The sequence below is a fragment of the Medicago truncatula genome, chromosome 3 (assembly GCF_003473485.1).
Source record: "Medicago truncatula cultivar Jemalong A17 chromosome 3, MtrunA17r5.0-ANR, whole genome shotgun sequence".
NCBI lineage: Eukaryota > Viridiplantae > Streptophyta > Magnoliopsida > Fabales > Fabaceae > Medicago > Medicago truncatula.
This window is the reverse complement of record NC_053044.1, coordinates 3,590,432-3,602,870: the sequence shown is the minus strand read 5'-3', so window position 1 is coordinate 3,602,870 and position 12,439 is coordinate 3,590,432. Positions and strand designations below refer to the sequence as shown.

Genomic DNA, 12,439 nt, shown 5'->3' with positions numbered 1-12,439 from the left:
GAGACAAGATATTGTTGAGTCAATAATTTGAATGTGACAGTATAAATACTTAATAGTTTAATTGCCTATCAACAATTTATACAAGATTTCACCTGTTTTGTATATTTGCATTACTCAAATTCTTATTTTCTGAGTTGGTTGAAATCTATGCCCCATGAATGTGACATTGTTCAGAAGCAGGATATGTTTTAATCAATTCATTTGAGGTCAATATATGCATCAACTTGTTACTTGAAGAGAAGGAAATTGTGGAATACTCTTGGTGATTTGTTAAGTCAGTTCAGCCTCCCTTGGAACTTTACTGGTGATTTTAACACAATATTGGGAGCTTATGAACATCAGGGAAACTGCTCTCCTTCTAGAACTCCCATGCAAGATTTTCAAGCATGGACAGATACTTATGATTTATTACATTTACCAACAAAGGGCGCGCTTTTTACATGGAAAAATGGAAGAGAGGGACGAAGATTCACTCAAAGGAGACTGGACAGGTCTATTTGCAATCAAGATTGGTTAGATGCATGTAGCACAACATCTCGTTCAACTTTAATAAGGCTCACCTCTGAGCACTATCATCCCCTTCTTCTGGAATTTAAAACAACGGAGATTCTTTTCAACTCATCCTTCAAGTTCTTAAAGATGTGGTCAATGGATGAGAATTGCAAGGAATTCATTTCAGATAGTTGGCAAACCAGAGTAGTAGGTTGTCCAATGTATATTCTTACAAAGAAACTGAAATTGTTGAAAGTTAGATTGAAAAGCTGGAATGTGAATGTGTTTGGAAATGTTCATCAGTATGTCAAGCAAGCTGAACAAAACCTTCATGCAATCCAAAACTAAATCCATTGATCAACCCTTCAGACAACCTTTTAAACCAAGAGAAGATGGCTCAGTGTGAATTAAACACAGCTTTAGCGAGGCAAGAGTGTTTTTGGCAGGAAAAAGCTAGATTATCTTGGCACTTTAGAGGGTGACAGGAATACTTCTTTTTTTCATAGAATTTCAAAAATTAAGTGTAAAACTAAACTCATAAATACACTGAGAGTTGGAGAGAATATTATTAGTGATCCACAAGAGATTTCCAATCATATTGTGAACTATTTTATGAATTTATTTGGTACTAACCCTTTTTTGCAGGATCAAATGCTAGTGGAGGAGGTCATTCCTCAACTTGTTGGGGAAAAAACATCAATGCTATGCTAACTACGTTACCAAGCCATGAAGAAATCAGAAATGCAGTGTTTAGCTTGAACAAAGAAAGTGCTCCAGGGCCAGATGGTTTCGGGGCCTTTTTCTTCCAAACATATTGGGATATAGTTCAAAGAGAAGTGATTGATGCTGTGTTACAATTTTTTACATCTGGATGGTTACTTCCAAACTACAATGCCAACATCTTGATTCTCATTCCAAAATCCAACAATGCTGACACAATAGAGCAATTTAGACCAATTGCAATGGCCAACTTCAAATTCAAAGTCATTTCAAAGATCATTGCTGACAGGTTAGCACAAATTCTTCCTACAATTATCTCAAAGAACCAAAAAGGCTTTATTCAGGGAAGGAATATAAAAGATTGTCTTTGTTTAGCCTTAGAAGCTATTAATCTTCTACATAAGAAGTCATATGCAGGGAACATTGCTTTGAAAAATGATATTACCAAAGCCTTTGATACTTTAGATTGGAATTTTCTGTTGAAAGTCTTGAGTTGTTTTGGCTTTAATGATACATTATGTAACTGGATAAAGACAATTCTAGCTTCAGCAACATTATCAATTTCAATTAATGGAGCTCAACAAGGATACTTTTCTTGTTCAAGGGGGGTTAGGCAGGGAGATCCTTTATCTCCTCTTTTGTTTTGCCTGGCAGAAGAAGCACTTAGTAGGGGGATAGACAAGCTGGTGGAAGAGGGTAAGGTGAAGCTGATCACTAGTTCAAGAAACATTCAAGTGCCATCACACTGTTTTTATGCAGATGATATAATGATCTACTGCAAAGGAAATATTGAAAGTCTTGAAGCTCTTAGAGATTTGTTTACAAAGTATGCTAATAGTGCTAGTCAAGTGATAAGCTGCAGGAAATCAACAATTTATTCTGGTGGAATCTCACCAACTAGACTCCAAAACATCATCAACCTACTTGGTTTCACAGTTGGAACATTGCCATTCAACTATTTGGGGGTCCCTATATTCAAGGGGAGACCAAAAGCTTGCTATCTGCAACCTATAGCAGATAAGGTGAAGTCCAAATTATCAGCCTGGAAAGCATCATTATTGTCAATTGCAGGAAGAGTACAACTTGTAAAGTCAGTTGTTACTAGCATGCTGACTCATACTTTTGCAATATATTCCTGGCCAATTTCTCTTCTGAAAGATATGGAGAGATGCATCAAAAATTTCATCTGGAGTGGAGACACTTCAAAAAGGAAACTGGTAACTGTAGCTTGTAAAAAGATTTGCAATCCTTATGAGGAAGGTGGATTAGGGATAAGATCCCTGATATGTTTGAATGAAGCATTCAATCTCAAGCTTTGTTGGGAAATGTTAAACTCGGATGAAGACCGGGCAACACTGTTAAAGAGTAGAGCAATCAAGAAGAACAAGCCAATAATGTATCATATTTTCTCATCTATTTGGTCCAACATTAAAGCAGAATTCTTGGCGATCAAAGAACACTCAACTTGGCTCATTGGAAATGGGAATTCAATCAATTTTTGGCAAGACAGTTGGTGTGGAGACCCTCTAGTATCAGTTTTAAATATGAACACAAACATGACAAACAATCTACCTCAGCTTGTTGATGATTATATTGCAGGCAGCCACTGGAATATTCCTCTTGATCTACTAGCTTTATATCCCCAGTTGAGATCACTTGTGCTTAAAGTAATCATTCCAGTTGAAGATTTAAAGGATCAAGTAATATGGAAGCATACAGAAAATGGTCAGTTAACCCTCAACGATGCATATGCTTTCAAGAAAACTCCAGGAACAAAGAAGCATTGGGCCTCTACAATTTGGTGCAAGGATATTCCTCCGTCCAAGTCTCTGCTTTCTTGGAGATTAATGCATGACAAGGTTCCCACTGATGAAAAGCTAATGGAAAGGGGATGTAATCTTCCATCTATGTGCTCTTTATGTTCAATGCACTCAGAAACTTCATTTCATCTTTTTTTTAGTGTAATTTCGCATTTGATTTATGGTGCTGGTTGGCATCAGTCCTTGATAGTAATCTACACTTTCAATCCATGGAGGACATATGGAAACTGTGTGATAGATCTTGGTCTCAACAATGCAAAGTGGTGGTTCTAGCTGCAATTATAAATATCATGAGTACCATTTGGTTTGCAAGGAACCAATTTAGATTTCAAGGGAAACCTTTCAACTGGAGAATAGGAATCAATAATATCATTGCTGCAATCTCTTTAACAGGTAACAATACACTCAAAACGTCCAAATCCTCAGTCAGGGACTTGATCATTCTAAAGAAGTGTAATGTCAACATTCATGCTCCATAGGCTCCAGTCATCAAAGAAATAATTTGGCAGCCCCCATATCAAAACTGGTTGAAGTGCAATACTGATGGTGCTGCAACCCCCAATACCTCCTCTTGTGGGGGAATATTTAGAGACTCTGAAGCTGTTTTTAAGCTAGCCTTTGCTGAAAATATAGGTGGAGGAACAGCTTTCCATGCTGAGCTCTCAGGAATTCTTAGAGCCATTGAGATAGCGGACCAAATAAATTGGAGGAATATATGGATAGAAACGGACTCAGCGCTGGTAGTTTTGGCATTTAAATCCATGACTCTTATTCCATGTTGTTTGAGAAACAGGTGGAGAAACTGCAAAGGGATGCTGGATAACATGAACTTCATTGTAACACACATATACAGAGAAGGGAATCAATGTGCCGATAGCTTGGCAGCATGGGGACTGAATGCTAATTGTTTAACTGTGTGGACAGATGTACCCTTGTTTATCAGAGAATATTATGTTAAGAATAGACTTGGTATGCCTAATTTTAGGTTTATCAACTTCTAGGAGGTTAGGTTTATGTCCCCCTCCTTTGTTTTTCCTTTTGTGTTTCTCTTCTTAATATATATATTTTGAGGTTGCAGCTCTTTGCTGTCCCTCTCCTTTTGGTTTTAAAAAAATATATATAATTCATTTGAGGTCATTTTATTATTATTATTATTCAATGTTCTTGGGCATAAGTCTAATCTTAACCATTTTTGTTGCATTGATACAAGAACTGAATACATGTTCAATGAGCAATCAATAGAAAATGTGCCCATTACAGTTGTGAGTGGCGGAGAAGGTGTAACACACTGAATCGAAGCGAGACAACACCGGTGTGCAACATTTTTTATCAGTAGAGTTTGGTTTTCAAACATGCCGGACAAAATGAGCATCTTAAGTTTCACCATTAACATAAATTTAATCTCAACAAATTAATAAAATATGTTTTGTCTAATTACATTAATAAATAACTTATAAATGTATAAGATTGGAAATTTAAAATTATAATTTACAACAGGGGCTTAACCTTTAAAAGATCAACAATGAAAGAAAATTTAAATGAGTGAGATTTGTTTGTATTGTATGTAGCATTTGTGTTTCTTTTAATGAAATTTTATTATGGATGTGAGACAACTACAAGTAAGACAAAAACAAGTGTCTGATTAAAATTATGAAAGTGTGTGTACCAGGTTCTATGTGGGTGGAATAGTGTACCAGGTTCTATGTGAGTGGAATAGAAAAGCTTCTAAAATTTTAACATATAAACATATATTAGTAAGTAATTTCCCAAAACTTAGTGGAGACAAGTGCACCTACTATTCTATACATGCCTCCGCCACTGACAGCTGTAGGCTTCTCTTAATCTCAAATTTGTGCTATCTTTCATGTTTTTTTATTGGTGGATTATATCCCATATTTACATGTCTTTGATTGCTAATTTCTTTGCAGGTTCTTTTAGTTCTATTATGTATTTCAAAGGAGGTTATGCTTTTATTTGTTTTTGGTAAAAGAATTGTAGTATCATTTATAACTTTTTGCACCTTAGTTAATTCAGATGTTGTTGTAATAGAGCTTAACATTTTGTGGACTTGATGTTTTTGAAATATTAGTCTTTTAAGTTTATGTAATTGTAAAACTTTATGTTCATATTACTTTATAAGCTTACGTGAAACTAAAAGGCTACTATATGTAGGGATTTTCATTGATTATGTTGCTACACTGATGAAGATCTCTCTCTGTCTAGCATTATGTTCATTACAAATACACGAAAGGTTGTTATTTGAGAAAAACTATCAAGAATTTCAATGGAATTTCAATGATATCACATTAGACATTCAAACGCTATCAAGAACAGTTGGAATGACTATTATTCGTGTTCATTCAACATTTTTTTTTTAATATTTGAGTTTAGTCTGTAACTAAATTATTTAAGGATAATTTAAACAACTTTTTTTTTTGGGTCATAAACAATGTGTTTTTTATATTCCCTTAATTAGTGTAAGTATAGACAATCACAAAAAATAAAAGTAACCACGTGCATTAAATGAATTCTTTAATTTAATATCAAAAAACTTCAATAAATTGATTTTTTTTATTTAATGATGTCATTTCTTTTATTTTTTGACCGGACCCACATTTATGCTAAAAAAAATCCGATTTCAAAAAACTATAAAAAGTTTTGGTCAAAACAACTATAAAAAGTTTTTAAAAATACATATGACCATATTGATACTAATTTCTTTTCAAAATATATTTCTATTTCTATTTGAATCTTGATATATGTCATATTTTCTTACTCAAAGTATAAAAAATCATGAATTTAATTAAATGAATTTTTTAATATCAAAATATTCAATAAAATAATATTTATTTTATTTTAATGATGTCCTTTTTTTTAACCGGATCCACATTTATGCTAAAAGCTTTTTATAGTTGTTTTGACCAAAACTGTTTATATTTTTTTGAAATTGGAATTTTTTTTTTAGCATAAATGTGGATCCGGTAAAAAAAAAAAGGACATTATTAAATAAAAAAATCAATTTATTGAAGTTTTTTGATATTAAAGAATTCATTTAATTAAATTCATGATTTTATATACTTTGAGAATGAAAATATGACATATGTCACGATTCAAATAGAAATATATTTTGAAAAGAAATTAATATCAATATGGTTATATGTATTTTTTAAATCTTTTTATAGTTGTTTTGACCAAAACTTTTTATATTTTTTTGAAATTGGAATTTTTTTTTTAGCATAAATGTGGATCCGGTAAAAAAAAGGACATTATTAAATAAAAAAATCAATTTATTGAAGTTTTTTGATATTAAAGAATTCATTTAATTAAATTCATCATTGTATATACTTTGAGAATGAAAATATGACATATGTCATGATTCAAATAGAAATATATTTTGAAAAGAAATTAATATCAATATGGTTATATGTATTTTTAAAATCTTTTTATAGTTGTTTTGACCAAAACTTTTTATACTTTTTTGAAATTGGATTTTTTTTTAGCATAAATGTGGATCCGGTAAAAAAAAAAAGACATCATTAAGTAAAAAAAAATCAATTTATTGAAGTTTTTTGAAATTAAAGAATTCATTTAATGCACGTGGTTACTTTTTTTTTTTTTTATGATTGTTTATACTTACACTAATTAAGGGAATATAAAAAACAAATTGTTCAAATTATCCTTAAACATTTTAACTTTTAAATTCATCAATTATGATTTGATTGTTTTTTTTTCGAAGGAAATTATGATTTGGTTGTTATAAATATAAATATAAATTTGTTTAATCCTCAAATTTATTTATTTTTTTTAAAAACTGTTTAATCCTCAAATTTTAATAGCAACACTTATGAATTTACTAAAAAAAGTTATGAATATTGATTGTACCTGATCAGAAGGTGATTGCCGGTGCTTTTAATGCGGTGGTTTGAGTGTGGAAGAATGCGTCAAGAATGCTTCTTTGAATGGCGGGGGAGTGTGTACCTGCAGACACTCTGACGCTCAAGTTAGTAGAGATCAGAGAATGAGGGTTTAGAGGGAGAGTAGATTCTACCTTGGGAACTGTTAAGAGTCCCCTATATATAGAGATGGGTGGCTGCAGAGCCGTTGTAATGGTTCATGTGTTCCTGCAGTTACGAAATCGTGGAAAGTGTAACCTCCAAAGAGAGATTTGCGGGAACATGCGAAGAGATGTTGCAGTTCGTTTGAACCGGTCTCGTTTGCTCTGTGCACCCCCTCGCGGGGAAGGGGTGTGTTGCGAGTAATGTTGCCAAATGCGGTATTTGGGCTTGGATAATATTGAGACTATGTAAATGGGCCTAAGATCCTTTCGACCGGTCCAAAACACTAGCCCCCCAAGTCGTTGCTCTTGGCGAAGAGTGATGACTTAAGGGCGGGCAAAGTTTGTTGCTCGTGGATGGTACAATGAAGATCACTCCCGTATTCAGCAAGTGAATAATAGAAGAATCAAAATCGTCTTTATTTTTTGAAACTTCCTCGGCACTTCGTGAATGAGAACGTTGATTCTAATGGAATTGCCTTGTAATTTCTTTAATAAAGAATAGGTCGAGCAGATGGGAGGCATGAAAATACCTTGGATTTTGAGAACCGGTTGCTTCAGATAGCCATATCACTATTAGAATCTTGAGGGCGTGTGATGAGACGCGCTCGCCACATCCTTGAGACAGTTGTTTTTATAGCCAAGCAGGTTCGTCTGTTGAATAGTTCGTGTTCGGTATATAGATGCTCGTTTGGTTTTGATCAGGTGAAAAGATTCCCTCGTCAGAAAGTTTGGTCGTTTGCAATTCAACAATTAATGCCCACGTCTCGAGGGAAAGATTGAGGAGACATGACCTTTGATTTCTGAGTGACACGTGTAAAGGCTAGTATGGTACTCGAGTACCTTATTCCTGAAGAGTGTTCTTGGTTTGTATTTCCAAGGTGTCACCAGAACTGTTGATTTAATCCTGACGTTTGAGGAACTTCTACCATTAATTAGGACCATTGGATGCTTGATTAGATTCGATCTAGACCGCGAGTTTGTCATTGAGTGAGAGGTTGCATGTGAAGGACTGTATCGGATTGTAAGTGCGTGAATCTGAAAGGTTTGTGAAGCGGGTATAAGTAGTTTCAAACGCCTGTTTGGAATACTTTCATTACTTCACATTTTAGAAACTCGGAAATTTTCTAAGAGTTCTCTCAGAGACGAAGCATTCCAATCCTTCAACTTCTAAACTTCAAGTCCAGTTCTTCATCCATCGTAGCATGTACTGTTAAGACAACATCCTTTCCCTTGACTTCATGCTTGATTTCACTAGTTTTTTGTTTAAGAAACCGTAGAAATGCATGTTTTAGGGTAGATGTTACTCCGACCCGGTGGTTTCTGCCATTTGCTATGGCGGTTTCAACTGTGTGTAAGGAGTTCTTGGTGTTTGTTGTCTATTTTCTGTGTTTTGAGAGAAAACGTTGGCGACAGGTTGTAGTTTAGTTCATAAGCTTTAGCTCCGTTTGCCACTGAGAAGAGCTTTCTCCTCCGTAATAGGTGTAGCTCTGGCTTTGGTTTTATCCACTTGCGAGAAAATGCCGTAAAGGCGTTAACCTTTCCGTGCTTTTATCCTCGCGCGAAGATGTTCGATCCCTTCCTCACCGTGGCCGATCTGATAGGTGAAGGAAATGTGGATCTGAATGTTAGATTCAATTTTTCCTTGATCTTTCAGGTTTTCGATGGCTGGAATTTCTAACGAGCAAGAGGTTGTCGCGTCTGATGTTTCTTGGATGGGGGATGAGCCTCTGGAAACGGAATCGTCTTTTGCCTTGGCCGGAACGGGAGAAATCCCTTTTAGTCATGTCGGCGAAATCGAGGATTGGGAGGGTATACTACCGAGTACATCTGATAGGGTGTGTTCGGCGTATGAGGATCATGTCTTTCCCATGTATGAAGTGGTTTTCAAAGACATGGGTTTCCGACTTCCCTTCTCTGATTTCCAAAGGGAGGTACTCTGGTAGACGAAATTGTCTCCTTCTCAAATCCATCCCAATTCTTACGCTTTTATGAGGGTGTTTGAATTGGTGTGCCAGTATCTAAAAGTTCCCCCTTCCAAAAATGTCTTCTTCACTATCTTCACTGTCCAACGGGGAACTGCTTGGGTATCATTCCGTCAAAATAAAGAGATGTTTGACATATTTGCGGGGAAAGTACGGAGTTTCAAAGAGCGTTTCTTCTTGGTGAGGCCGAGGAGCGAAGCAGCTTTGAATACTCTTTTGCAGGCGGTGAAGGTTGAAGTCCAAGTTTGACGTCCTCTATTCCCTTTGTGTTGGAGTAAGGACCACTTTGGCTTTGAATCAAAAGAGTTTTGCCGGAGTGTTTTTAGCTTGACGGTGGAGGAGGAAGATATCCACCGAAAACTTTGGGTGTTTGTTCAGTCTTTCTTGCGGGGGGTTAAGACTGATAAACGAGAAAACCCAGTGATGAATGCGGAGGGAAAAACGGTAACAAGGCCCCGCTTCATCAACACTCATGAGTTGGTGGTGTCTAAGAACCTAGATGATTGTCTTGGTAGTAGTTACACCTCTTTTTTTTTTCTTTTTTTTTTCTTTCAGTTTAGTTCTGTTTAATCATTTGTGTCCAAACTGAAGGGCATTGAATAAAGAATCCAAAACTTCAACAATCAATCAATTCCAAGTTACACAGCAACATATACGAATAAAAAACCATGACCTGCCCTTACGAATTTTAACTATTATTTCATGAAATTCAGCCATAATCCTCACAATCAATTCCAACACCAACAAAAAGCAAGTGATGATTTGCCGCTAAACAAGGGATCGCCCTTAACGTGAAGAGCTTATACTTAACTTACATGGATGATCTCCACGAGTCCGTAATCTACTCGTTTAGCGGCGAATCATCACTTGCTTACACTTATCATTACATGGCTTAACCTACTTAGGTTTCATACTAACATACTAGTTCTCGAAGACCTACGTCGAGGCTCTATGGTATTCCCATTCATAGATTTATCGCTACCCGAACATAAACATGTTTAAACTCTGTGTGCCATACATTACCGAACAATGCCGATGTTTGCTCATACATTTCTCTTGATAGAATCTTAGGTAGTAATGTACATATCACTTCCAGAAAGTATAAAAACATTGAGAATGATTAGCATGACAAACATTAACATAATTTTAGAAATTATAGCACAAAGGGGTACTAATTTCCTAATTCATGACAAGCTTAACAAAGTACATTTCCTCACATAAATTAACACAATCCCAAGGGTGGGAACAAACTAAGGAACTCACGTGTATTTACTGAGATTTGCTTCAAGCTCCTAAGCTTCTACACCAAACCCTACCCCATAGCTTATCACCAACAACTCGATTCCTTGGTTCAGCACAAAACCCATATCAGTCCCCTTACTTCAAACTCTCCTCCAGGCCTCAATACGGAACCTAAAATCATGAAACCGGTATCAAAATGTCGGGCATTTCGTTGGCTAACCATAGCAACAAAGTTCACCTGATTTGAAGTTACAGGGAGAGAGTTCTTCCCGTTTTAGCGAAGCCCTGTCCCAAAACCCGTAAACAAATTCCAGCATAATCTACCAGCTTCAAATGCGTTTTTCGAATCTGTTTCTAACCCGAATCATACAAAGTTTGTGTCCAAACGGAAGGGAATTGAATGAGGAATCCAAAATTTCAACAATCAATCAATTCCAAGTTATACAGCAACATATACGAATCAAAAACCATGACCTGCCCTTACGAATTTTAACTATTATTTCATGAAATTCAGCCATAATCCTCACAATCAATTCCAACACCAACAAAAAAAACAAGCTTAATAGATAACTCAACTTTTAGCTTAAGCTTAGAGCCACGATCAGCTTAAATAAGAGCTTATCACCACACTTGAAACCTTAAATTTGTGTCCCTTCTAAAGCTCCAATCAAAACCAAAATCACAAATTTAAACCTCCAATATCAAGCACCCAAGCCTCTTACTTCTATTATCAAAGCATCAGCTCCTACCCTTTTCTCTAATAAGTGATTATAAAATACCAACTCAAGCCAGCCAAACAACTACACACTTCATGCATGCAACATCTTTTAACCAAAATTTGAGAAAGCTTGAATGGGAAAAAGAGATATAAGCTCGGTCTAGAGGTAGGGAGAGGGAAGATTGCTACTTCATACTAGTTCTAAACATTCCAAGGGTTGACAAACATGAATGCATGTTGGATTCCATGGGCTTTCAGTGATTATTTGAATGATTATGTGAGGGTACGGAGAGAGACCGAGGGAGAAGAAACATGTAGAGGGAGTATTGTTGCGTTTTGGAGTATGGGAATGAATGAGAACGTGAGTGATATAGAGAGAGAGGAGAGGATCACTCAACATTTTTTTTAATATTTGAGTTTGCTCTGTAACTAAATATAGTTTGGTATGTAACATAGCATATTTATGTAATACACGACTTTGACATATCTTATGGCCAACTATATCAATAATCGTCTTACATTCTTATCTATTTATAATAATTTTTGGCACTTTTTTTCTCATATATTGTTATAAGTTGGTAATATGGTAAATGTGTATAATTTGTTTATAATTGTTGTTAAACATTTTTAATGTCGTCGTGAATTTAGCTTAGTTGAAAGGATATTGTATTATGAAATTCTAGCAAGTAAGTTTTAAGATGTTCTATGCGATCTTCCAACACCAGACGCACAAATACGAATGTTGAACTTAATGTTTCAACATCATACTGTAACACCCCGTTACCCAAAGCAATAAAATAACATATAAACATCAGAGTAATTCCACAAACGGGCATGCTACATTGCAAATTCAAAATTCTTAAATAGAAAATAAAACTATTTAATTCAACATCATTCATAACTTCAATAATTATGCAGCGGAAAGTTTTGCATTTCAATAACAACCACAACAATTTAAATCTCCAACAATATCCTGGCATTAAGCCTAAACAACAAAAGTCAACCAACAAAGGGTCACATCATTAAGTTCCAAAAATTGATACATAGGAGGAAAACAACAATAAAATAATATAAATGTTCCCATCCCACGTATCAGAGCCCTAGACACGACAATGAGCCACCACCAACTACTCAGGATCACCTGCAAGTTACCCATAGGAAGGGCAACGTTTTCAAGCAGAAGGGGTGAGATTCACAACAATAAATATAGATATTAAAAATCATCAATTGAATCTAACACCCTAATCAACAACACATTATCTTGTAAACATATATAAGTATAAGTCACAAGCAACAACAACATCAACAATACACCATAATTACAGTGAATATAAATATATATAACACATATTCAACACCAACATCATCTATCAGATAACAACTGAAACCAACAACCAAGACTCATGCA

At 35.2% G+C, this 12,439-nt stretch overlaps 1 protein-coding gene across 1 annotated transcript; it reads left to right on the top strand.

The window, feature by feature from the left end:
• The first annotated feature begins 448 nt into the window (after nt 1–448).
• On the top strand, nt 449–9,320 carry LOC120579463 (uncharacterized). Its single transcript, XM_039831833.1, has 7 exons — nt 449–512; nt 1,138–3,105; nt 3,213–3,425; nt 3,519–4,001; nt 4,961–5,015; nt 8,744–9,020; nt 9,105–9,320. Exons 1-7 carry the CDS (start codon nt 449–451, stop codon nt 9,318–9,320), a joined length of 3,276 nt encoding a protein of 1,091 aa, XP_039687767.1.
• The last annotated feature ends 3,119 nt before the right edge of the window (nt 9,321–12,439 follow it).

Excerpts from the sequence above, each read along its gene's own strand:
- LOC120579463 (XM_039831833.1), top strand. The coding sequence starts at position 449 with ATGGAAGAGAGGGACGAAGATTCACTCAAAGGAGACTGGACAGGTCTA. Across the intron at positions 3,106-3,212 it reads AAAGCTAATGGAAAGGGGAT|TCCTTGATAGTAATCTACAC; the intron begins GTAATCTTCCAT and ends GGTTGGCATCAG. Across the intron at positions 9,021-9,104 it reads TCTCTGATTTCCAAAGGGAG|TATCTAAAAGTTCCCCCTTC; the intron begins GTACTCTGGTAG and ends TTGGTGTGCCAG.